Source organism: Phascolarctos cinereus, unplaced genomic scaffold (assembly GCF_003287225.1).
Source record: "Phascolarctos cinereus isolate Bilbo 61053 unplaced genomic scaffold, phaCin_HiC Scaffold_3;HRSCAF=262, whole genome shotgun sequence".
NCBI lineage: Eukaryota > Metazoa > Chordata > Mammalia > Diprotodontia > Phascolarctidae > Phascolarctos > Phascolarctos cinereus.
The window spans coordinates 144609382-144637249 of NW_027555736.1; the positions used below are offsets into that span (position 1 = coordinate 144609382).

General features: G+C 37.7%; 1 protein-coding gene across 3 annotated transcripts in view; it reads right to left on the reverse strand.

Annotated features, from left to right (window-relative positions):
- Positions 1–12725, reverse strand: part of CLPX (caseinolytic mitochondrial matrix peptidase chaperone subunit X) — a 49870-nt gene extending 37145 nt beyond the window's left edge. For 2 of the 3 annotated variants that reach the window (XM_020983385.2, XM_020983376.2), the window contains exons 1-3: positions 12437–12724; positions 3823–3983; positions 878–995 (exon numbers count right to left, since the gene is read on the reverse strand). In XM_020983385.2, the coding sequence (XP_020839044.1) occupies positions 878–995; positions 3823–3983; positions 12437–12509 (352 nt within the window). In that variant the 5' untranslated portion in view covers positions 12510–12724. Of the gene's footprint in view, positions 1–877; positions 996–3822; positions 3984–12436 lie in introns of all 3 variants that reach the window. The other variant, XR_013485339.1, reaches the window with a different exon arrangement.
- Between the last annotated feature and the right edge of the window lie 15143 nt (positions 12726–27868).

The window sequence follows — 27868 nt, forward strand, 5'->3', positions numbered from 1 at the left end:
TGGCAAATGTGACATTTGGCTCAGAAAACAACACGAGTAATAGCACCTTTGGATTTGGAAAACTAATACTATTTATAAAGGTATGGTACAATATGGATTTTTTTTTTACTAATTAGCAATGTCTTCATTCTCCTATTCTCTATATTACCTTTATGTCACTTATTACAAACTACTTTATTTCATACATGCTTTATATCTCCCCTACTAGATTTAAAATTCCTTGGGAGCTCCAATCAGTTCCTCATTTTTTGTATACACTCAACCCCCTAGAATGTATCACTGCCTTCCTTGTACTCAGAAGTATTCAATAATGCTTACTTGGTGAATTAAAACCTACTTAAATGTATTCTTGACTTTAAGCCAAGTCTTATGCCACACATTAAAAATACTAAAGACAAAAATAAAGTTAGTAATCAAGGGTCTAAAACTATTTTCTATACCAATGGTGTTAAATTCAAATAGAATCAGATCCCCACTCACCACATATTGACTAAGAAAGTCACAAATTATCTAAGTGGTACTATATTTTCATTTCATTTACTTATTTATTGTGTTATTTATTTACATATTATATATACTATATTATTATCTATTTACTGTATTTTATTTTGTTAAATATTTGCCAATTACATTTTAACATGGTGCAGGTAGAAGTTTGATACCTCTGCTCTATACTACTTTGACAAATATAAATTTTAAGTATTTGCAACACTGCTTGTTTTAAATATCATGTAGGAAATACGTATAATAAGGAAGAAAACAATTCTAGTTTCAAAATCACTGCAATTAATTTACAGAAATGGTAATAAGAAAGAGGAAAGAAGAAGAAAAGAGGAAAGAACACTAAAAGAACACTAAAAACAATGTTAATACTTACACACAAAAGTCTCCACATGTGTGCATAGATCACCACATTTTGGACATCTCAGCTGGTTTCCTCCTTTCCCAGAACTCCCAGAGCCTGATTTTTTACTGCCTCCCTCACTCACTGGTTTCTAAGTGGGAGAAAAAGAGGAAATTGTTAGCTTCATGCTATTATTTTATATACAGTTTACCAATATACAACATTTATACTAATAATATTGTAAAATCCACTAATATTTTTATTCCAACTTCTAATTCTTGAATGTATTAGCATAACTGACTTACAAAGTTTTACAATCTGATTTATTCATTAGGACTGTCAATTTTATTTCATTTTAACTTATTTTTTACAATCACATTCATTTCTAAATATATTCCTCCCCCTCCCCAACCAAGTAAGCCTTTCCTTGTAACAAAGGTTCAAAACCAATCAACATGTCAGCTGTATCTAATAGCATGGGCAACATTCCAAATCCAGAGTCCCGCATTCCTCTAATAAAAGAAAGTAGTACAACCTCTTAACACTGCTCTTGGTCATTATAATAACACTGTGTTTTGTTTCATTTTCTTCTTCCTGTTTATGTTGGAATGATAGTATCTATTGTTTTCCTGGTTCTTAACTTCACTATTCTGTGTCAATTCACATCTTTTCATGTTTTTTTCATATTCATTGTTTCTTGCAGCACAGTAATATTCCATTATAGTAATGTACCACAATTTACTTACACATTCCCCAATTAATCAGCAGCTTTGTTTCCAGTTAAGACACATATGTACAAAAATATTTATAAAGGCATTTCTTATGATGGCAAACTGGAAACTACAAGGGAATAGCCTAACTATATTAGGACATACGACTGTATTAAAAGGATATTATTAAACCACATACAATTATTAAAGGGATGGTTTCAGAGAAACTTGGGAAAATTTGTATGAATTAATGCAGAGTGAGTATACTATCCATCCACAGCCAGGTGATAGACTCCATGCAAAATGAGACATTTTTTTTTGACAAGACCATGTGGGAATTTCTTTTGCCTATGTATGTGTTACAAGGGTTTTGTTTTTCTTCCCCCCTCCTCCTTATGTTGGGAAGAGGAGGAAAAAGAAAACAGGGAAAGGGACAGTTAGCATTGGTAGGCAACTATAGCTTCATATAGTTGAACCAAAAGAGGCATGGTAGACTGTAGTCTTTGTGCTTTTTGCTCTTCAATCTTAGATAATCCCAATTCCTTTTCGAGTACAAAGTGGGACTCCCCACAGGGCATCACAGAATAAAGTACTTTACCACAATGCAACATGTGGGGAAAATACAATCTGTGAAAAGTACAATTAGCTGTAGGAAATTAAACACATGCTAGTATACTGTTGGTGGAGCTATGAATGAGTACAACTATTTTAGAAAGTAATTTGGAATTTTGTAAATACAGTGCCTAAAAAGTCCACATTCTTTGACTCAGAGATTCCACAATTAGGTTTACATTCGAAGGAGGCCACTGACAAGAAAAAAGCAACTACATATGCCAAAATATTTAACTCAGCACTTTTTGTGATGGCAAAGAATTGCAAACAAGCTGTGGTGCATAAATGAAATGGAATATTATTGTGCTATAAGAAATAACAACTGAATACGGAAAATAATGAAAAGAGCTATGAACTGAGAGAAAGTGAAGAGCCAAAAAAATTATATATGATGACTACAAGAATGTAAAAAAAAAATAACAAAAGCAAAACTGTATGTTGCAAAATTACAAAGAATTACAATTACAAAATTACATAGCTCCAAATAAGAGACACAAGAAGATGCCCCCACTCCTCTGCAGAGATGGAAAGCCCACAACTATGTTAAGCTGCATATATTTTCAGACTTTGTATTTATTGATCAATTTTGCTGATTTTTTCTCTCTTTTTGTCTTTAAAAAAATACTACTATATGGGGTGATTTTTTGGGAGGAGAAGGAGTAGGGATGAATACTGGAGGAAATTTTGGTGATATAAAAAAAACAAAGGACATCAATAAATTTCTAAAGTACTATAACAAGACTTTTTGTGATAACAAAAACAGGAAAGTAGATATTCACCATTTAGAAAAAGCTGAACTAATTGTGGTATATGAAAGTCAGATATTACTGAACCATAAGAAAAAACAAATTAGGAATTTGAAGAAACTTGGAAAGACCTGTACATACATAATAATCACAAAAATATTAAGGACTGCAACATTAAAAGAAAGCAGATTCTGAGGACCACAATAACCATTCTAGATTGACTAGACTGACTGACAATGAACATTCTCTCTCTCTTAGCAAAGGATGGAACAGACCAGGGATGAGGAATGCTACACGTGTTATCATACATTATAGATTTATTAGTTTGTTCTGCTTACCAGTTTATCTTTGTTACAAGAAAGGATGGGGGCAGTACTGAGAAGCAACAGTGATTTAATAAAAACAAAAGAAGAAAAAAAAAACAAAGCACTGTCACAGGCAAAATATGCCCCAAAAAGGGGAAAATGCTATCAATCCTATTTGCTAACTAAAGAGTAACTCAATATCATGTAAACATCAAATAGGCAATACTCAATAACTATAAAAGATGAGAGAGGATGAACTTAAGTCTAAATGTATTTACAGTAGGCAGGAGATGGCTTTAAGTGAAGACATTACATCATGTTAAGAACCAGAAAATTCCAAATAATACCACTGACTGGCTCAGATTTCACCTAGATCAATTTCTGTATCATCTGTCTCAATTAATGTATATTAAAATTCATGCATATAAAGGATGAAACGTTTACTGCATATTTATATAACATTACACCAAGCATCTGATAACCATTTTCTCATCAACAAATTATATTCAGCTTCAGAAACCAAAAGCAAAACCTACCAAGGAACCAGAATTTTAAGTTCTTTTTTGAAAGAGATGTTTTAAACACACTAAAGTTATAATGACTACCTTATTTCCATCTCCAGAACCATCTTTGCTAGTCCCATCTTTTGAAGCAAAGTATGCTGGTGTTTCTGAAAAAGTCCTAAAAGGAGTTCTTCGAAGAATCTGTGTCTCAAAGGTCCCCAGCCTTCCTAAAACTGGGAAGTGACTTCGTCCACAAGAAATACCTGGGAAAAAAAAACCCATAGCTGGTTAGCCTACAAAACAGAAGTGGCACACGGTATGTAGAGCTAATAAATCACCTGACGATAATAAAGTTGTCTTTCTTTTAACAAAGTCAGGCCTGGGTTCAGAGGAAGTTGGAAGGATGCTGTAGTCAATTCAGTGCTGGGTCAGTGACATTGGACGCTGAGGAAGAGATAAAGATATCATTCAGATATAGGCCCATTGTGAAAAAATGGGCTAGGATTCAGCCTGGTTTAAGTACCAGAACTGATATGGCCTCATCACTTGGAAGTAGATGGAGGACAGGCTAGCCTCCTGAGCATCACTGTATGTGGCCAACCTATTACGGAATAAGCACACATTCCAAAAGAGGTGAGGTAAATAATGAAGGTCAAGGACCTAGGACCTACCTCAACTTTTAAAGAATAAAGAAAGAGTACCCTATAAAACCACAATCCTAAAATGTAGTCAAATGCCTCCTATATTATTTCTACCTCCAAAAATGACATTTCTGAAAAAGATGACTATCTTTGGAACACATACTCTTCCTGCAATTTTTATGACAACAGACACAACTCTTCACAATCCAGAAAAGTCAATCTACAACCTGTTTAAAAAAAAAAAGGTATAAAGCCTCAGCCTATTAGAATAGTTTCTGTTATTACTCATATTCACAAAAGTTAGTTAGCTGAATAAAATTTTCAGCTCTCCAATTACACAGTCAGGACATAACTAAAAGTTTATGTTTAACCAGAACTAAAATGCAGAGAGTAACATCTTTGACAAAGCAAGATCTAAAACTTGCAAATGATTCCCTTTTTCCCCCCCCAAAATATCAAACTGGATGTCTGAATTTTATTTACTACAACACATGGATTTTTAACATATAAACAAAATGTATTCAGGATATATCTATACTCAAAAACTGATCTAAAAATAAAGGGTTGAATTCAAACCACCAAATTATTTTTTTTTTAGATTTGTTGGTCTGAAACTGATTTCTCAAATGAGAACATCAGGGGGAAAAAAACATTTTGCAAACCGTTAAGGGCTAGAGGCAGCCTATTTTTATGGATCCAGGATATCATATAGGTCACCACTCTTCCATAACTTTTCAACATATGCAACTCTTGTCCATGTTTTTCTAAAAATGCCAAAAACCACTTTATCATTCAACCTAATTTTCCTATTCTGGGTCCCCCCCCCCAAAGAAACAATGTATCCACTAAAGCACTTGAGGAAATAATATTCTTCAATTATTCCTGAGAAGAGTTGATTGGGAAATATATTCATTCACCACTCTGCCTAAACCTACAAAGGACTTTCCTAAAAAGTTTAAAAGGTTCACACCACTCCAAGCAACCTGATCCGTTTTCCTAAAAATAGCACTCAACAACAGTATACAGATGAAGAGTACACAGATGAATCACCAAGTACAGTGGCTTATAAACACAGATATGTACAGAGAGATAAGGAAAATGGTCATAACAAGTGGCACACACAGGATTGGGATCCAGATCCTCCCAAGTCATAACTCTTTTCACTGCATGATGAACAAATGGGAAAAGGAAAAAAAAAATTCAGCTATTCATCCTACACCTAATATAGCCAGTTACAACTAAAAAGAGATTCCTTTTCTGTTTAACTTCATTTTTCTAATGCAGCGGTTCTCAAAATATGGTCTAAAAACCGCTGGGGTCCCTGTGGTCAAAATTATTTTCATAATAACACTATGATTTTTAATAATAGCTAACGTTTATATAGTATTAGTCTGCGCCAGGCACTGCTAAGAACTTTACAATTATTATCTCATTTGATTCTCACAACAACCCTGGCATGTAGGTGCTATTATTATCCCTATTTTACAGTTGAGGAAACTGAGACACACAGAGGCCAGGGTCACATAACTTAGAAAGTGTCTAAAGTTGGATTTGAATCAAGTCTCCTTGACTCTAGGCCTAGTTCTCTTAACAGCTGCGCCAACCAGCTACCCCAATTTTAAATTCTAATATCAATAGATATAACCCAAATAGATTAAAAAAAACTTATTTAGAGGTAGGTCCTCAATAATTTGAGTGTTAAGGGGTCATCAGACAAGTAAGTTTTGAGAACCACTGTTTTAATGTAATTATATTCCTATCTTTGCCTCCAAAACAAATACTCTATAAATATTTCTATTAATGCTGAACAAAAACTTAAGGCAGACAATCTGGATAAACTTTAAGCTAAACATTAACAACCCCACCCCCTCCCCCAGTACATAATGGGCCCAGCAAAATAGGTCAAATAAATATGCAAGCTAAAAAGAACTAGCATAATTCAGAGAGCTTTTTATAAAATTAATTTATAGGTCACTAATTGTAAGTGGGGTTTTGTGATTTAAGTTTCTTGAATGTTTTATTTTGACTATTTTTAAATAAACATTTTCAACTACTCCAAAAGCAAAATGATTAACATATCTTTGAGATCTTATTAACTTAGAACATAAGTAATTTTCTTTCCCAGTAAAAAAAATTCACACACCACCCCCCTTTTCCAAGTACTTTTTAAGACAATTTCAGAAAGATGCAGTAATATTAGTTTACCTGTTATTAGAAAAAAATGGCATAGTATAACTCTTCAAGAGAATCTCATTGGAGAGATTTAAGAAAAATAATAATGTTAATGATCCTGATAAGTAGAAATACCCTGGTTTTGCAAAGATTTGAAATGCGTGACCTCTGGGATAAAGAATTTACTATGGAAGCAATTCAACTTTATTAACCAACCAAAAGAAAATATTACCTATTAAACACATAACATGATTTTTTTTTTAAATTTCAGAATCTAAATCTTCTTAGTCTCTTCACATCAGTAGTACGTTATAGTACTGTTTTAACAAGCAGGAATATTTACATCTAGGGTCAAACTTAACCAACTGACATCCAAACTGCTATACCTAAATGACTAGTTCTAAATAAATATCTTCTAATTCAATCAAGCCAGAAGAAGTTAAATCATTTGTTTCATTAGATAGAGCCTGTTGAAGAAATCAATCTACACAATTTCACATTCATAAGCTCCACAAGTTTTATGAGAAATTAAGAAATCAATTCATATTAAAAATGTAAACAATTACAGCTTGGCAAAACAGACCAAAATAAGGAAGCATTTTGTGTTACATGTTGTATTTCACAAGATTACTCTTTTCATAACTTTTGTTTTTACTGGAGCAGCCATTTTAAAATTATTCCAATAAAATATTTTCACATTGTCAGAATGGCAAGAAACAGAAGAATAATTTACCCAATTTTTAACACTTGCTCTCTTCTGTTAAATTGAATTATATAATTTTCAACTATGCATACATTCTTTTAGAATAATAAGATTATTCAGTGTACAACAGGAAATGACCTTTAATCTTTAACAATTCCAGAGTTAAAATACTGAGCAAGAAACTTTTAAATGTTACATTTTCCCCTTCAAAAACCAAAACTTGACAAAGATCTTTTATGATCAACAATTTTAAGTATACACATTTTAGTCTTAAAGTTATCAAATACATTGCTTGATTAAACACTTGGTTTCCATATAAATGTTGTTTGCAAACAAAATCAATAAGGATAATTAATGTTTTCCCAATTTTGTAAATGAGTCTATACCTCTAGTTTCTACACCAAAGTAGTTTGGTCAGTTTTCAAAGGATCCTATATTCATAAGATTCATTCCTATTCATAGCATTAATTATGAATAACAAAGCTCTCAACTTTTAAGATCTCTTTCCCTATTTTTATACTCTGAAAAGTCTGATTTCTGTGGTGTGGGTTCTCTCAACTAACACAGACCACATTCTTGTTTCTTCTCCAGCTGACATTGCCACAAAATTCAACATCTGGCGAACAAACTGTGATGTAATAAAAGTTTCAGAATACTTGTTGGGTTATCATTAACTAGCCCAATGGTTTCAAGAGGCAACTCGTAAGAGAAACACAGGCTTGCTACAGCAGAAATGGAGATGATTTAGCATTTATCCATTTTGTTGATTTATAACCCCTGTGAAATTTATGTGAGCAAAAGCATCTGAACAACTTTAAATCTTCACCTTAATCCCTAAGAAGCTACTCCCTTTGATTAGGGAAGAAAGGGGAACAGAAGAGTTTCAGGATATCTGATTTTGGCAATCATCATAAAAAGCCTGCTCTTAGAGTTTTCAGATGAAGTCAAAGCTATATAGATAGTCATATTTTTTAAATGCTCCAAAACATTACAATATTAGAGAAATGCAAATTAAAACAACTGAGGTATCACCTTATACCTATCAGATTGGCTAATATGACAGAAAAGGAAAATGATGAATGTTGCAGAGGATGTGGGAAAATTGGGACACTAATGCATTGTTGGTGGAGTTGTGAACTGATCCAATTACTTTGGAGACCAATATACCCAAAGGGCAATCAAATTGTGCATACCCTTTGAGCCAGCAATACTATTACTAGGTCTGTATCCCAAAGATATTAAAAAAAAGGGAGCGGGGAGGAGTTATTTGTTCAAAAATATTTATACCAGTTCTTTCTGTGGCAGCAAAGGATTGGAAATTGAGGGGGATGCCCATCAATTGAGGGATGACTAAATAAGTTCTGGCATATGATTGTGATGGAATAACATTGTGCTATAAGAAATGATAAGCAATCTTTCTCGTGGTTACTCCTATTGGTTCTAATTCTTCTTTACAACGTGACTAATGTGAAAATATGTTTAATAGGAATGTATAAACAGAGACCATATCAGATTGCATGCTGTGTTGGGGAGGGAGGTGCAAAGGGAGGGGAAGAAAATTTAAAACTCAAAAGCTTATGGAAGTGAATGTTGAAAACTAAAAATCAATTAAAAAAATGATGAGCAGGATGATTTCAGAAAAACCTGGGGAAAACTTAATATGAACTGATGTAAAGTGAAGTGAGCAGAACCAGGAGAACACTGTACATAGTAACAATATTGTATGCTAATCAACTGTGAATGACTTAGCTATTCTCACCAATACAATGACTCAAAACAATTCCAAAGGACTCATGATGAAAAATGCTATCCACCTCCAGAGAAATAACTGATGGAGTCTGAATACAGATTGAAGTATACTCTTTTTTCACTTTATTTTTTGTATGGTTTTGTTTTTTGCTAGGGAATTAGGTTAAGTGACTTGCCCAGGGTCACACAGTAGGTGTCAAGTGTTTGAGGCCACATTTGAACTCTGGTCCTCCTCACTCCAGGGCTGGTGCTCCACTGTATCCCTAGCTGCCTTGGTTTTTTTTTTTCTTTTGATCTGTTTCTTCTTTCACAACACATGGAAATATGTTTTACATGACTGTGTGAATATTAAAAATTGTCTTTGTGTAATTGGGAAAAAATAAAATACTTTTTAAAAAATAAAAAGCCTACCCTAGAGTCTGAAAGACGTGGGTTCATTTTAAATGTTGCCTGACATAACTATATTGGCTGTGTGACCCTGAGCAAGTCACTTAATTCCATCTTGCATTGTTAGAGGAGGTTCCCTATGTAAAGAAAAATAAAAAAAGAATTTGTCTACCTTACTGGCATTCAGGATTGGGAAGAGGGAATTGTGGTTTTGGATAATTATATTTTTAGAAAGTAAATTTACTTGTAGAAGCTGAAACTAATTTTTAAAACATACAACATTAAAATTGTGTATATTATTTCAGGAGAAATAAAATTCTGAAGGAAAAAAAAACAATAGTCATACCTGACTTAATTGGTTCTGAAAAAACATGACATTAGGTGGAAAAAAAACATAAGGGCACACTTGGCCTATATAAAAACAATATTATAAATCAGTGATCAACCAAGTAACATTATAGCAAGATTATGAAACATTATGGTTCCATGAACATAACCATGTTGGTCTCTCAGCAACGTTATGCCAGCGTGCCTACATGATATGTGGGTAGGATGCCTACCCTCTTCTGATAGGAGACATATACGGATCATTGCAGTGTCACAGCCATTACTGTTTACCATATAATCCATTTTTCAAATTTCATTTAGAAATTGGAAAGGCTTGAAATGATCAATAGGGTATCTGAAGCGAAGTCTGGTACTTCACTGAGTCCACTACTTTATATTCATTTTGCTTTCCCCAAAAATAATAAAATTAGTTATCTGTTAATTTGTTAAATTAATAACTACAGTTCACAAGAAGTTCAATCCTATTAGTTACTGAAGATACAAACCTGACTTTAAAGTAAGAACCTTATATCAGTATTTTAGAAAAATGAAGTTAGCATCAAGCCTATAAAAATTATTTTAGTAGATATGAATATAGACATTTTATCAAGAAATTTAAAAGCCATAAATAATAAAGGGGCAGCTAGGTGGTGAAGTGGATAGAGCACCGGCCTTGGAATCAGAAATCTTCATGAGTTCAAATGTAGCCTTTACTAGCTATGTGACCCTAGACCAAGTAAGTGGTCACAACCTTGCTTGCCTCAGTTGCTCATCTGTAATATGAACTGGAAAAGGAAATGGCAAACTGCTCCGGTATCTTTGCCAAGAAAACTCCAAATAGGGTCACAAAAGAACAATAACATATTATGTGGACACTGTATTTCAAACATTTTTAAAAGGTTTATTATTATCCTTACAGCTTTAAGATTCTACATTTCACAAAACTAGTGGTGATATATACTAATGGCCCAGCGTACAGAGTGCTGGGGCTTGTATTATAGTCAGTAACACCCGAGCAGAATTCCTGCTTCAGACACTTAATAAGCTGTGTGTGACTTTGGTGAGTCACTTAAACTGTTGGTCTCAGTTGTAAAATGGCGATAATACTCCCTACACTTCCTACCTAGAGTTGTGAAGATCAAAAGAGATACATGTAAAGCATCTAGTTATTATGTAAATGCTAGTTAAAATTAGTAGTAACAGAGCAATTCCCAAAGATGCCTTTAATTATGACTGACAATCCTAATATTCTATTCATTTTTTTCAGAATTTTTTTTAAAGAGCCCTGAACAAAAACTCCACTCTCCTCTATTACCACCCTCCTTTAAAATTACATTACTTATACTATTTTCAGAGAGTATTTCCTGAAATGTGTCAAGCAATCTAAATACCAGGCTCTCTCAATTACTCTTAGTTGCGAAACTGATTCTTGGAATGGGGAGTTTTACCTGTTGAGAACAATTATCCGTAACCAAATTTAGACGGCAAAACACAGGCCTAAGCCATACTGTGTACTATTGAGCAACTGTTACTAAAATCTACTAAAACTATCCCACAGAAAATTGTGCAAGAGGAACGTTTTACTTTTCCAGAACTGAAAAAAAAAAGTTAACAAAGATCATGGTCCTATGATTACAAATTTGTCTTACTAGGCAGGAAGTAATGATTATTTAGGTCTAGGCCTCCTTTACTTTAAGTGTATGGCACTTTTGGGATATGTACTCACGCTTAATTGGGAAAAGCTTTTTGGTTGCTGTCCCATCTCTTTCACATAGGCAGAGATATGGGGAAAAAAACCACTTGCTGACCAAACAATTCCATGCTACTGTGGGGGGAGGGGGGAGAAACACACACACACGGCTGTCTAGTTATGAAAGCTTGCTAACATTCACAGAGAAAGGATAGTATTCTCCCCTTTTTCCCATTCCCTCCTCCCTAAAAAGAAAGAAAATTCCAAGGGGAGTTTTTCCCTGTCTTGCGGACCTCGTTCTTTAAGTTGGCAGAGCTGCTTTGGGATCCGTTTCCCAAAGGGATCACGGGATCCATTAAGTATTGTGAGGCTTGTTTATGTGTGTGTGTGAGCATGACAACACAACGACGGAAACTAGACGTGGGAGGCCCTCAAAGCGCCCTATGCCCCAGAGGTTGCAAAGTGACCGCTCGGGAGCAAGCCCGGACAGGGCAAAAGCCGCGGGATAATGACTAATTACCCCCCTCCCCCGAGAAACGAAGCCAGGCCGTCACGCACACAGACACAGACACGCACGTACAGCCCCCCCCCCCACGGTCAAGTTTGCTAACAAACCACTGGCGGGGACCTTGAGGGTGGGGAGGCTGGGGAGGGGGCGGTGGGACTCGGGCCGCTGTTTGCTACCATCTCCGATTTTCCCCCCATGACACTGAGATCCGTGGTTCTTTCAGTCGCACCCAAGAAGTCTCAGCCCCAAGGATCTGGGGGCCGGGGGGGTATGATGGGAAACGAGGGGATTCACTTTAGATGAGGGGAGCTATCTGAGCCCGCCCCTAATTTGTCAAGAAGGGGAGCGTGGGGGCGGACCCTCCCAGGAGGCGAGAGGACAAGCGAAACGACACAACTGCCCACGGCCCAAGGAGGAAGAAGGCCTCGCCCCCTGACTGGGGAAGGTCCCGCTGTCAGGCGGGCAAACTAGTGCCGCAGCGAGCGAGTCGTCTCCCGCCGCACGGTTGGGGAAAGGAGGAAGAGGGACTACTTTCTTACCTCTCTGCGCGGAGCCGAGCGAGGAGGTGATGAGTCGCGCGGCCGCGCAGGTACAAGCACAGCAGCCGGACATCTCCGCCGGGCCTAGGCCGGGGCTGTCCCGCCGGCTGCCCTCCCGCTGCCGCTTCCCGGCCTTAGCCTCTTTCTCTTCCCCGCAGTCAGCTCCGGCTCGGCTCCGGCCACCCTCGCCTGCCCCGGGTTCAGTGCAGAGCCTGCTATCCTCTTCACTAGGCCGCACCGCCCTTCGTGGCCCGCAGCCGCCGGCTCCGCATCTAACCACACCCCCCCACCCCACTCTTCCCTTCCTCCCCCCCACCCCCTCCCGCCCACCGGGCCGGGGAGCGTGCGCGCGCCTGCGCCCTGGGATGCCGAGGGGGGAGGGGAGGGGGCTTGGGCACGCGGGGGATGGGGGTACGTGAGACTAACGTGAGGTGGAGTAGGAAAGAAAAAGGGGGCGGAGACTTGAGCACGCGACCTCGCGTACCCAAAACTCTATTTGGGGACTACAAGTCCCGCCAGGCCATTCACGGGGGTGGGTGCCCTCCCCATCCTCGGATTGGAAGATGGGCGGCATAGATCCCAGACAGCCTGCCGGGAATTGTAGTGCGACACTTGCTTACTGATTGGCTGGTGGGGATTGTATAGAAATTCTTTCCAGTAGAAGCAAGATAGGAAAACTAAAAGGCAGCCGGAATATCCCCTGGGAATCCATTAAAGTGGTCCAGGAGGGATAATTATGCTAATAAGTCGATGTTGAATTTTAGTCCTTTTTATGTAAACACATTTTAGTAGAAAAATGTATATATGCATTTCAGTGCTCTCTAGATTTTTTTTTTTGACATTCAGTTTGACTTTCCTGAGACTTGAATTGTCCAGTTGAGGACAGTTAAGGGTTTTTGTTCATTTTAAGACATTACAGCTAAGGTGACAGCTTGCAGTTTATTTCAAGCGGTAACTTGGTAGGCTGTGGTGCAGTTTCATGTTGAGATGAATTTTGGAGCATCAAAATTTTAGAGTTGGACATTACAGGTTATGTAATCCAACTTACATAGATGAGTAAGGCCCCAAAAGCTCAGTGACTTGAATAAGTAGCTGAGCTAGGACTCGAACCAAGGTCATCTTATTCCAAATACAAAGCTCAACCGTAATGATTCAGTCCATAAAGGAATCCTATGACTCCAGTTCTTCATGAATAGTTCTTGAATACCGGTCCAAGAGACCTAACAATTATTCCTCCAAATCACCTCAAAATGGCCTTTGTATCTATCCAGGGAAGTTCAGTCTGAAGAAAAAGTTACCTATCAGCAGCCAGTGAGCCTTAAGGTGGCTGCCACTACTAGACTATTCATTTCTCTAAAATAATTTAATTACAGAAGAATGTTGTTACATTGTTTGTAATTTTTGCCCAATGTTGAGTTTTTGAAAAAAATGAATTCTCCTATGTAATTCAATCCAGTGGATTCATGGAAATGCTAGTTTAACCCTATTCTGTGTATTTTCTGAAACATTAATTCTTTTCACCTACTTCTTTAATGGATTAACACTATTAGAATAGTCTTCAAAGAGAAAAGTGGGATTTAATAAACTATTCTAACTGGGTAGTATTGGCGTTTTTCATTTAAATTTAGTTGTGAATTCATCAGATTTATTAATAAATGGTAAAGATGTAAAACTAAAAATAAAAGAGGCCTGGGATAAACTGAAAGCCAAAATATGCCAGCTACCTCAAGGCTCAGTGGCTGTGACAGGTATCCTTTTCACGAGACTGAATTCCCCTGGAAAGAGGCAAAGGCTATTCTGAAGTGATTTGGAAGAATAATTGTTACATCTCCTGGACAGGAATCCAAGAACTGTTCATGAAGAATTGAGGTTATACCAACATTTCATACCTTAAATTGAGATAAGGTCAAAATGGATACATGATTTAGACATAAAAGGGTGATATGATAAATTAGTGGAGCATGGAATACGTAACCTGTCAGATTTATGGATAAGGGAAGAATTTGTGACCAAACAAGAGACAGAGAGCATTACAGGGTGTAAAATGGATAATTTTGATTACATCAAATTAAAAAGGTTTTGCACAAACAAAACCAAGGCAGCCAACATTAGAAGGAAAGCAGGAAACTAAGAAAAAATTTTACAGCAAGTTTCTCTGATAAAGGCCTCATTTCTAAAACATGTAAAGAAATGAGTCAATTTTATAAGAATATCAGTCATTCCCCAGTTGATAAATGGTCAAAGGATATGAACAGTCAGTTTTCGGAAGAAAGCAAAACTACCTGTAGTCATATTTTTAAAATGTTCTAAAACATTATTGATTAGAAGAAAGCAACTTAAAACAATTCTGAGGTACCACCTCACACCTATCAGATTGGTTAATATGACAGAAAAGGAAAATGATAAATGTTGTAGGGGATGTGGGAAAATTGGGACATTGATGAATTGTTAGTGGAGTTGTGAACTGATCTAACCATTCTGAAGAACAATTTGAAACTATGCCCAAAGGGCAATTAAACTATTCATACCATTTGAGCCAGCAATACTGCTACTAGATCTGTATCCCAAAGAGATCAATGAAAAAGGAAAAGGACCAAATGTACAAAAATGCTTATAGCAGCTCTTTTTGTGGTGGCAAAGAATTGGAAATTGAGGGGATGCCCATCAATTGGGGAATGACTGAACAAGTTGTGGCATATAATTGTGATGGAATACTATTGTGCTATAAGAAATGATGAGCAGCCTAGTTTCAGAAAAACCTGAGGAAGAGAATATGAATTGATGCAAAATGAAGTGAGCAGAACCAGGAGAACATTTTACACAGTAACAGTAATATGTATGATGATCACCTGTGAATGACTTATCTATTCTCACCTATGCAATAATCTAAGACAATTCCAAAGGATCATGATGAAAAATGCTATCCACCTCCAGAGAAATAACTAATGGAGTCTGAATGCAGATTGAAGCATACTTTTTTTTTTACTTTCTTTATTACTCTTGGGTTTTTTTTAATCTGCATTTTTTTTGCAGCATGGCTAACATGGAAATGTTTTATGTGACTGTACATGTATAATCTATGTCACATTGCTTGTTTCTTCTGAATGAAGGAAGAAGGGAGAGAATCTGTAACTCAAAATTTAAAAAATAAATGTTAAAATTTTTTGTTTACATGTAATTGAGAAAAAATAAAATAAAAATTAAATGGTAAAAGTATATGTCTGTGTTCTATGTGTGTGTGTGTGTGTGTGTGTGTGTATGTGAGAGAAAGAGAATGTGTATACATGCTTTTCTTCAAATTTATTTGATCTCATTAGCAAAATGACAGCCTAAAGGTTAAAATGCTCTTGCCACTTAAAAAAAAAAAAGAATTGCGGTCATAGGATTCCTTTATGGATAGGATCAATGTGGTTGTGCTTTGTATTTGAAAGAAGACCTCAGTTTGAAACCTACCTCAGCCCCTTACTCCTTGTATGATCCTATAAGCAAGCCACTTAACTTTTGGAGTCTCACCCATCTATATGGATTGGACTATATAACCTATAAGATCCAGGATCAAAACTCATCAGAACATGAAATTGTACCATAGCCTAGCAAGACTTAAGGGAACTTGGTACTTTTCTTAGTTTTTAACAGCTGAGCTGATTAAAAATAATGATAGGTTATATTAAGTTCTGTCTTCAGATTACCTGGGAATATCCTGCTCTGAAGTCTCATTGGGGTGTGGAGGTGAGACTAAATTCTTTAAGGCTATATACCATTGGAGCACAAGCTCTGACAAGTCAGCAGATTATACTGGCTGGGTAACATGTGTGGGAAGAACAGGTACACAATAAATATTTGATTGATTAAACACTTTATCCACTTGCCCCCTACCAACTGCCCATTCTGTAACATTTGTATTCCAAAACTTGGGATATTGACTTTACAAAACCACCACGCTGATGTTTGTTTGCCTAAACAATCCCTAAACATAAGTGTCTTTATCAAGAATTCCGTTAGTCATCCATCTCAACAAATATGCCCTGTTTTGACTTTTGAGTATTTTTCAATACTCTTCCTAGGTGAATTGAGAGTTTTCTCTCAAAGATGATAAACAGGAAGGAATTGTGCAATTTTTTTTCCTCAGAGCTATGAACAAGGTTCATGCCACTTTGCAATCAGGCCAGTGAAGTCTTCACATAAATATCTCATTTTGATTACTCATTATCCAAAAGCTATATTCACTGGCGGGTACATTTTAGCTAAGTAGTAATTAGCTCCTCATTTACCTTTGGCAAGTAGTATGGGCCTAGTGGATAGAGGAGCAGCTTTGTAGTCAGGAAGAGCTGGCACAATGCACTCCAGAAAAGCTGAGGCAGTGATTTAATGCTCTTACCTCCTTACGCTGCTGGCAGTGTGGTGAATGAAAGCAGGACTTCTGGGCATTAGAGGATGTGAAGCAGTGAGGAAGGTAGACTGTGTACTGAACCTTAGAGACATATGGGACATCAGGAAAAAAGGAATATAAACTAAGTAATACAGCTATTATCTGCTCTTTCCTCCTGCAGGGCAAGGAGGGAGAAAGATAGATGCATGTGATCTTGTTAGTGAGCTACAAAGGGCAAACAGCTCTTGGTAGTGTAGTGTTCCTGTTCCTTTATGATGTCATCATAGAATCATAATTTTAGAGCTGAAAGAGATCTTACAGATCATAAAGTCAGTCATTCAATCAGCAGGTATGTATTGAGTGTCAGGTACTATGTAAGCACTGGGGATATAGGAAATGATGAAACACTGCTTGCCCTTTAGGAGCTCATATTCAGATGAGGGAGACAACATATAAATAAGTATATCTAAATGGAAGATTTTCAAGGGAAAGGCACTAGCAAGTGTGGGATCCAAGAAAGGACTCCTACAGTAGGTGGAATTTAAATGAAGGAGACCCTTCATTTTATAGATGAGGAAACTGCATCTCAGAAAGGTTAAGTGACTTGCTTAGGGGGTCACATAGCTGATAAGTAGAAGAGTTGGGATTTGAATTCACTGTGACAGATTCTGACATTAAGTATCTGTTGACTTCTGTTACCCTTACAACAATTTAATGAGAAATCTTGCACAAGGTACTGTGCTAGTCACTGGAATTATATTGTCGCATTTCAAGTATAATGTGGTTTTCACCCAAGCCTGGGGTGTTTTTGTATGGTACTGTGTACAAGACACACCTGGATAATAGAGAGAATGCTGACCAGATATGACACTGAGTACCCTATCCAGGGAGTGAAATTGGTACCAGAACTTGGGGAAAGATACTTATGGTGAGACACACACTCTTGAGGAGGAGAAAAAGAAACTTTGGAAGCTGCAAACATGTAAAGGAAGCTTGATTCTCAACATGTCTCTGACTGCCAGCTTACTTAACAAAAGACTTTGAGGACTTTTCCCATGAGTGAGACTGCAGCCTCTGTCTCTTTGTTTGAGGTGAGATGTCATCTCACTTTCAGCAAAGAGGGCTCATTTACTCTTGCCCATTATCTGATATATTCTAATCTCTATAACTTATATTTCTGCTTGCTTGAATAAATGGGTTTACTTATTCATTATTCACTATGATGGTCTTTTGTGTAACCAGCATTTGGTAGGAAGGGACCAAGCTGGATAGTATAAGTTTGAGGCTATTCTCCAACTGGAGGACCTGGAGGAACTCCAGCAACTGGGGAAGCACCCTTTTTTCCGAGCTCATTGAACCCTGGGACCAGCAGTTTTTAAGGGGAGCTGACATAATTCTAGTGTTAGACTCCTGTTGGAGTCAGCCAGTAAAAAAGCATATACTATTCTAGATGCTGGGGATACAAAGAAAGGCAAAAGACACTCCCTGCCCTTGAGGAGCTCATAATCTGATGGGGAAATAACATGGAAACTATGTACAAACAAATAGAATGTGAGATTTTAGCTGGGACTTGAAGGAAGCCAAGATGTGGAGACTTTCTGGGCGTGGTGATGAGGATGGAATCTAGACCTCAAAAAGGAAAAACCCTGGACTTTCCCACTTGGCTATATCTCTGATATTCCCCTGAGGCTATAATCCCATCAACTGGCTTTTCTTTGTGGCTACACCCAATCACCCAATTCTGTGTTACCCTTAACCTAAACCTAGCCCTCCACTTCCCACCCTTAATCCTAGCTAGGCTCCATTCTCCCTTGGCCATTGTGGTTCCAGGTCCCTGGCATTCTATTACCTCACAGTCCCCTGCAAACTACTTGGCCACTCCTAGATCACTCCCACAGTCTTTCTGAATATAAGGTCCATCTTGTTTCCATTAAGGTGCTCTGATTCTTATAATCTAGCCACTGCTCAGATTTTTACAATCTAGCCAATACCTCACAGACTCTCAGATTCCTTAAGAATCTTTAGTAAACCTTGTCTTTAGCTGAAAGAAAGCTTTGGTTGCCTAGACTTGAGAGGTCAAGGGGCAAGTAGGGCCAGAGTAATTGGTTAAAACCAAGAATGTAGCCACCATATTAGGCAAGGGAGAATGGAGCCTAGCTAGGATTAAGGGTGGGAAGTGGCCAGGGGACATAGGGAGGTAAAACAATGGAGGGCTAGGCTAGGTTAAGGGTAACAGAGAATTGGGAGATTGGATGTAGCCACAAAGAAAGGCCAGTTGATGTGATTATAGTCTCAGGCGAAGGCCAGAGATTTGGCCATGTGGGAAAGTCTAGGGTTTTTCTTTTTAGAGGTTTGATTCCATCCTCATCAATAGGGGATATCCATGAGAGCCTGAAGATGGAGTGATTGGGGAAACAGTGGAAAGGCCATTTTCACAGGGCTGAAGGTGTAAGACTACGGGGGTGGGGGTGGGGGGAGGTTATGAAGGACTTTGAACTTCAGAGTAGACCTAGCAATACTAATACTAAATCTGTACTTCAAAGAGATCAAAGAACGAGGAAAAGGGAACAGATATAAAAAAAATATTTATAGTAGCTCTTTTTTTTTTTGTGGTAGCAAAGAATTGGAAACTGAGGGATGCCCATAAGTTGGAGAATGGCTGAACAAGTTGTGGTACATAAATGTGATGGAATGCTATTGTGCTGTAAGAAATGATAAAGGGCATGGTTTCAGAAAAACCTGAGAACGCTTGTATGAACTGATGCAAAGTGAAGTGAGCAGAACTCAAAACAATTTATATAGTAACAGAAATATTGTAAAGGTAATCAACTTTGAAAGATCTGATCAACACGTTGACCAACCACAATTCCAGAGGACCCATAATGAAGCATGTTCTCCATCTCCAGAAAGAATTGAATTATATTTTCTTCTGTTTCTTTCTCTCTCTCTTTTTTTTCTTTTGGGAGGTGGTGTGTGGTGGAAGGGGTAATACAGAAATCTATTTTGAATGTCTATACATATTTATAATGGGGTTTTATTTTTCTTGCCTTCTAAATGGGTGGAAGGAGAGAATTTGGAACTGAAAATAAAATAAAATTGAATTTGATGTTACAATTTTTAAAAAACACCAAACAAAAGATTTTGTACTGCTTACTAGAGGTGAGGTGATAAGAATCCACTAAAGTTTATTGAAGAGAGTCTTGACATGATCAGACCAGCACTTTAAGAAAATCACTTTGTTAGCTGAATGTGGGATGATGGACTGGAGGGGGAAGAGACTTGAGGCAGGCAGACCTATGGGCAAGCTATTGGAGCAGTCCAAGGGGCCTGCGCCAGGGAGGTAGCAGCATCAGAGGAGAGGAGTATTCAAAAGATGCTGTGAAGATGAAATTGACAGGCCTTGGCAATAGATTGGATATGAGAAGTGGAGAGAAGGTGAGGAATCCAGGATGACTCTTTGATAGTGAATCTGAGGGACTGATAGGATGGCGTTGCCCTCCATAGTAATAGAGGAGTTTAGAAAGGGGTAGAAAATGTCTACAGGAAGGGGCAGCTAGGTGGTGCAGTGGATAGAGCACTGGCCCTGAAGTCAGGAGGACCTGAGTTAAAATCCGGCCTCAGACCAAACACGGAAACACCTGACACTTAACTAGCTGTGTGACCCTGGGCAAGTCACTTAACCCCAATTGCCTAAAAAAAAAATATCTACAGGAAATCCAGTCTGAGATTTCTAATAGGCAATTTAAGACTGCAGGTCAGCAAAAAGATTAGCACTAGTAGATTTAGATAATCATCAACATAGAGAACTGAATCTATAAAAGCTGAGGAGTTAGAGATTGAGAGAGAAGGAGCAAACACCTAGCCACAGCCCTTCTTCCCTCAAGGCAGAGATTTTGATCTGCTTTGGAGAGGGGTGGGCCAGATTCCAGAGATCCATGTTGCCTACAGACCACATTTAGACAAACCTTGTGGACATGCATAATCTCTATGGACATCCACATCTTACACAGGCAAGACCCAGCCACCAAACTTCATTTGATTTCCTACTTTCCCGCATCAGCCCAGCCCCAATAACTACCTAGCTGCCAGTGGAGATTATCCCTCCCCTCCTAATTAATGTATTCTTTCCTCTCCCCTCCCTCCCATTTTAGTTCTGGAAAGGTGATCAGATCTACTCCTGCCATCGTTCTTGAAGGACAATGTCAATCTACTTCCCAAGGCCCTATTCACTACCTGGTAGGTGGTATTTCCAGACCAAAGCAGATTCTGCTGATTCTTACACCCTGAAGGCAGGAACTGTCTTTTCATTTGTGTTTATATCTCAAGCATAGTGTTTGTCACCTAGTAAGCACTTAATAAATACATTCATTCACATTCCAGGTAAGGAAAGGAGCTTTCAGAGCCTAGCAAGAATGGCGATAGATGTGGAAGCTCAGGCTAAAAGTAAGATGGAAGTTAGTGGGCCACTGAGGCACATTTTACCGAAATTAACTTCATGAACAACAGTTAGGGAGCACACCTGTTATGAAATGTTTACTGTGCTTGTAGTAAACTTTTACACTATTGTATTGAACAGTGATAAATTAAAAAAATTTTAATTTAGTGTTATGAACTTGACAAACCTGAACAGACACACACATTTCTTTAAATAATGAACAGATAAATTTGGTTGTTCAGTCTGTCCAACTCTTCATGACTTGTTAAGTTTGAGATAAACTGGCGATGGGATCTGGACCTCTAAAAAGAAAAGACCATGTCTTTGAAAGCAACCCAGTTCCTGAATTTTCCCATACATTTCAGCAGCCCAGATCACTGGACCACCCCAGACTACTTGATCACCTAATTAGCTTACTTGACATGCCTTTCACTGTCTTTCTTAGCCCACCCCAGACTATTTACTAGTCTTTAATCTCATCCAGATTCTTTCACTGTCCCTTTTGTATATAAGCATCAGTTTCACTCCCATTAAGTTGCAGGTTCCACTAGGAACCCTGCCTACTTCTATAAGCCTTACAATAAACTTTGAAGGTTGACTGGAAGATGGTTTGACTACATCAATTCATTTGGGGGGGGGAAGAGATACTGCCCTGTACCCTGACATTTCAGGGTTTTCAGCAATCCCAACTTAGTGTGACTGGGGACATCCAGTTTGAAATGTCAAATAGATGATTATATAGAAATCCTTGCCAGAGTTTATAGTAAGAAAACTAAAAATTTAGATTTTTCTGTCTGTTGTGAATTATGGGAAGAAATCTACTATCTTTTGGTCAAGGCTGACACCGATGATATAACAATGTTTTGGGACCTCCCTTACCTTAGTTGACCCTTTTTAATAGCGACCGTCAAGGATTGGCCAAGAAGTCACTGCCTTTCATTTATAATTTGTTAAAGAGCTCTGATTTAGAATTTATCATATAAATTCCAGAACTTTTGGCAATGATTTCCATATAATTGCCAACAATCCCTGCTAGTAGAGGAAGCTGAGGCTGGTGGATCACTTGAATGTGAAAGTTCTGAGCTTAGCTGTGTGACCCTGGGCAAGTTACTTAACCCCAATTGAAAAAAAAAAAGATTGTTCATGCAAACCATTCAGGGCATCTAGGTGGTACAGTGGATGGAGCACTGGCCCTGAAGTCAGGAGGACCTGAGTTAAAATCTGGCCTCAGACCAAACACTTGAAACTTACTAGCTGTGTGACCCTGGGCAAGTCACTTAACCCCATTGCCTAAAAAGAAAAAAAAAGTTCTGAGCTGTATGCAGTAGAGCTAAAGTTAATCAGGTGTCCTCACTAAATACAAAACCAATGCAGTGAGCCCCCAGGATTAGGGGGGTCACCAGGATGCTTAAAGAGAAGCAAACAGTGCAGGTTGGAAATAGCAGATTAAAGCTTTTGTGCTGATCTGAAGGAGGGATTGGTTCTGTGAGTGGCTGCTGCACTTCTAGCCTAGGCAAGATAGGGAAACCTAGTCTGAAAAAAAAAAGAAAAGAAAAAAGGAACTAGATTACTCAATCCCATCCTTATGCTCTACTGTTTGCTGATATCTCTTGATAAGCACACATGTTTCCTGTCAGGAACTTATGAGGTCTGTCCTATTCTTCTGGAGCTTACCATATTCTCTGAATCTTCATCTAACTAGGAGCTATATGTATTCCATATTGACTTAATACAAGGCTAGGCCTTGCTGCTGACCTGGCTTTCTGTATTAGCCCCTCATCTTTCTATCTACTTCTATTTTGAATGATTAGTTTTGACATCTTAGCTTTTTAACATTCTGCACTTCAAATTTTGTTGGTTGTCTGTTTAGCTAAACCCATGTATGTTCCCTTTTGTTCTGTTAGCAAATAGACTTGACTGGTTTCTTAAGAATGAAATATATTCTGTTCCACATGTGTACTTTTTCTAGCCAGAAATTAAAGAGGTAGGATTATGTACTCATTTTTGCAAGCAGTCTGGTAACTATCATCCTTAACTGTATTTGATTTGGGTTAGAAGTTCCTCTACCCGAGATAGCACAGGAAAATGCCTACCTATTTTCTACCAGATTATCCTTTAGGCTACTAGGTAAAAGTGCAGTTACTCTCTACAGTAATCCAACTTAGCTTAGAAATCATAGTTGTTTGTCCTTCTTTCTCGAAAAGGACCAGTGACATCAGGAAGATAACATCATAACTTGCAAGTGAATTGGATTTAAGTGAGGGCAGGCTGTGCAAAGTCACCAGCCTCACTTTCTCTTCTGGAGCCATCTGAGTCCAGTGGGAAGATATAGATCAGGACAAGTGGAGATGGCCCCAGATGTAGTGGGAAACCTTGGCGTTTTTAAGCTAAGGTCTCTCCCAGGTCTCAGTTTGTCTGAGGCAATGCCCATTCAGTGATTAAGGCTAGGTAAGAAGTAAGGCAAAGAATGGCTTCTTTTACCTAGCCAAAAAAAAAAAAAACCCCAACAACCTAGGAGGGGAAGAACCTCAGAATTTCTGGCCAAAACAGAAACAATTGCTATTTACACTCACTGAGGCATCAGAGCCCAAACAGTGACCAAGTGAGGGTTGGGAATAACTCAAATGCCCATGAGTCATAATTCATCATCTCTTTTTGGAACATAATATATCCAAATCACAATATCCTTCTGCTCTTTTCTGACAAGTTAATGATGCTTGAAAAAAAAAGTCAAATGTAATTTTCCAGCTCAAATCCTTTCACTTGGGGAGCTGACACTTTGTCTTCAGTTATTTACCTTTTATGTGCTGCATATCTGAAAGCAAGTTTTCTCTTTGAATGACTTTATTTTCTGTAGAACTCTTTTCTTTGAATTTATTTCAATATTTTCCTTGCACCTTCCATTACTGTAAAACTAAATCTCTTGTTTGTGAAAAGTAGAAACTTTAGAGTTTATCAGTTAATTAATTGGTTGGCATCATTGACCTAATGTGTACAAAGCACTGGACTAAGCCCTGAGAGAGGATCCATGGGAAATACAAGATTTATTCCTCATCCTTAAGGGGTTAAAGACTGAGTTGGGAAACTCAGAAGACAGGATGAGAATAGGAAATAGCAAGTAGACCTATTTTGCTGGAGTATAATGTCCACAAAAGGGACTGCTGGTTATAGGAGAAATAAAGGAGGAACTTAGGTAACTCATCTCAAGTCTGGAAGAAAAGAGAAGCATGACATAGTAGTGATAGGAAATTTCAGTTATCTGGATATCTTCTTAAATCCTCTTCCAAAAAAGGAAGAAGCTAAAAATGTCTTGGCTTGCCTTAATGTTAATTTTGTCCTTCAAAAAAATGGATGAACTAATGTGGAGCAACTGATGACTAGAGATGAGAACTTTGGAGGGAAAGGGACCACTCTATCATAAAATTTGTGATGGAAGACAGAAAAGCCAGGTTTAGTCTAATAGGTGCCCAAGATTTTTAGAGAGCAGTTTTTGAAGGGTTCAAAGAGTTCAAAGAAAGGAAGCTGGAGTCTCATAGACTAAAGTTCTCCAGGGGCAATGTGCCCAGAGGAGAAGTTCTCAGTAAGGAAAAGAAACAAAAATAGAATTCCAATGAGGAATGAAAGGAGGAGTTGTTTAAGGAGACTAATGTAGATGCCCTAGAAACTCATCAGCCACCTTTGATTTTTAAAAGATGTATTGAAGATGGAAGTAAGAGCAGTGAAAATGAAGGTGAATACAAAAGTAGTACAATGATGTAACAAGTGTAAAGATGATGAAAGGGGTTTGGTTTTTTTAAACTATATTGAGGGAAAGAGGGAAGGGAAGATAATGAAAACTGGAGAGAAAGCAGAACTACTGAAGTTTGTTTTCTTCTGTTTTATCTGTCAAAGAGAGTAATGGGCATTAGACTAAAAAGAGAACAAAAATAGCTAATAAGGAGTAGAAACCTCCACATAAATAGAGCAGTAATAAAAGTTCTGAAGTGCCCTTAATAAGTTCATGTCACCTGGCACAGAAAGATTATATTACAAGCTAGTGAAAGAGATAACAAAAATAATTACCAAGTCACTTCCAATGATCATTGAGAGATATTGGAGAATGGGTTCCATTTAAAAAAAAAAAGGAGAGGATAGATAGACCCTGTAAACTATAGACCAGTGAGTTCGCCTTCAATTTTTGGCAAAATGCCAAAATGTATTATTAATGGGTCCCCAGGGATAGCAGAGAATGAGATGGACAGATAGTGACATGGGAGCAACAAATATAAGCTTGGACAGACTTCAGGAGAATAGAAGGGCTTGGCAGGCTATGATCCATGGAGTCATGAAGAGTCAGACATGACTGAATGACTGAACAAAAAAAATTATTAATGAGAAGGTTAGTGAACATTTAAAAATCACAATTAGCCAGCATAACTTAATCACAAACAAATTGTGTCAAACTAATCCCATTTTCTTTTCTGATAGGATAATTAAACTAGTAGTTTGGAGAAATGTCACTATAATTTACCTAGATTTTTATCAAAGCATCAGAATAATGTTGTTTGTACTTTCTTGCGGAAAAAAAATAGGGAGAGGAGGAGTAAAAAATAGTGGATTAAGCATTGGCTAGATGGATGTACCCAAAAAGTAATCATTAATGATCCTATGTCAGTTGGGAAGGTCATTAGTGGAGTACCCCAAAGATCTGTACTTGATTCAATGGTGTTTAACACTTCTATAAATAACGTGGATGAAGGCAGAAATGGAATTTACAGATGCCACAAAGTTAGAGGGAATAACTAATACTCCCAATGACAGTCAAGTTCTAAGGAGACCTCAATAGATTAGAACTCTGAGCCAGATCTTCAATTCTTTGATAGATCTGGAACCTCATTAATGTGGATACTTATTTCAGTGATATAGATTTTTGTTTGTTTTTTGGTGAGGCAATCAGGGTTAAGTGACTTGCCCAGGGTCACACAACTAGTTAACCGTTAAGTGTCTGAGGGTGAATTTGAACTCAGGTCCTCCAGATCCCAGGACCAGTGCTCTATCTGCCCCTCAGTGATATAGATCTTAATCCATCCATTCCTTGTCGTCCTTTGTGTCTTTTGTCCAGGCCCTTTAAATCCCCTATAAGGATACTCAGTGTGCTAGGGGGATTGCTCTTGTTCTGACATTGAACAGATACCCATAGAACGCACAGGCTATCAACTATTTACCTCTTACCGTTGCCACATGATTAGCCCACCTTCTTTTCTGGCTATCCATTACTTTTATGATATCCTTTACATTGCTTCTCTTGCACAATTCTTGACTAGTAATATGTTTCAATCCACAGAAATAGGAACCTATTTCAAGGCTTTGATCACCATCTTTTGGTGATGTCATCACCCTGCCTTCTACCATGTACCTCTTCATTCCCTTTGAGTGACCTGTAACTTAACCCTTTGGAGACTATGATATCCTGTAACTTGGAGCCCTGCAGCATTGCTTGAACATTATTGGTGTTAAAAAAAAATGGACCTCTAATTTATAGAGAAGCTTAGGGCAATTTAAAGCACTGTGTAATTTCCCAACGGCAATTCAAGCCAGTTTTCTTCTGTTCAATTCTGGACCTAAAGCATTGTCCATACATAGCATCTATCCAAGTTATATGTTCTGATTGATCAACTCTACAGGTTGTCCATCTAAGTGAATATCACAGTTGGGACAATAAGCTTAGTTCATTTCCTTCTAGTGTGGATAGTTAGGTCAAACTCCTTTGATTATAGTTCTCATTTACGAGGCTTTGCCTGTTACAACGCTTATTATCATTTGCTAACGAGAGCATTTGGAGGGTTTATGGCAATGAGGAATTCTTCCATTTGGACTCTGCACTAGACACCTTTAGCAAATGTACATCTCCGTTCTGTACCTTGATTTATAATAATCAAATGGTAACTACTCAAATTTATCTCAGCTCTCAGGGGATCTTACACAACTTTGACAAAATCATGAGAGACAGTGTTGGAAAAAAAAGTCTTTAAAGCAACATTTTGCTCTGCCAGATCAAATGCTTTTTTATAGTCGAACACAGTGGGATCCTTTCTTCTCTAAACCTTTCAGTCAATTGTGTGAATATAAAGATGTAGCCAGCTATTGTTTGCAAAACCTAGCTTGTTCCCTGCTTATAACTTCATCAAGAATACTCTAGATATGTGTATAGATTATACTCAGAAAAAGTTTGTGGAGATGAGAAAGTAGGCTTTTAAGTTATCAGTAATTAACATTCTGTCACTTTTTTTTTAATAACAAAAGGCTTGAGATTCTTTTCTAAGCCAAATCTAATAAGATGAAATTTAAGGACAAATGTAAAAATTTTATATGGGCTCAAAAAATGACCTTTATAAGGTATAATAAGGGATAAGTATGGCTAGACAGAAGTTTATGTGTAAAAGATATGGGGCAAGAAGATAACACGACCTCGGGCTTTATTAAGAGAGGCTTAGAGCCCAGAATGAGGAGGGAATACTCTTGAGCCCTGGGGTCAAACCACATTTGAGATACAATGTTCTCTTCAGGGTGTCACATTTCAAAAAGGATATTGATAAGCCAGAATGTTCCCAGCATAAAATAACCAGTATGTCAGTGGACCTGGAGATTA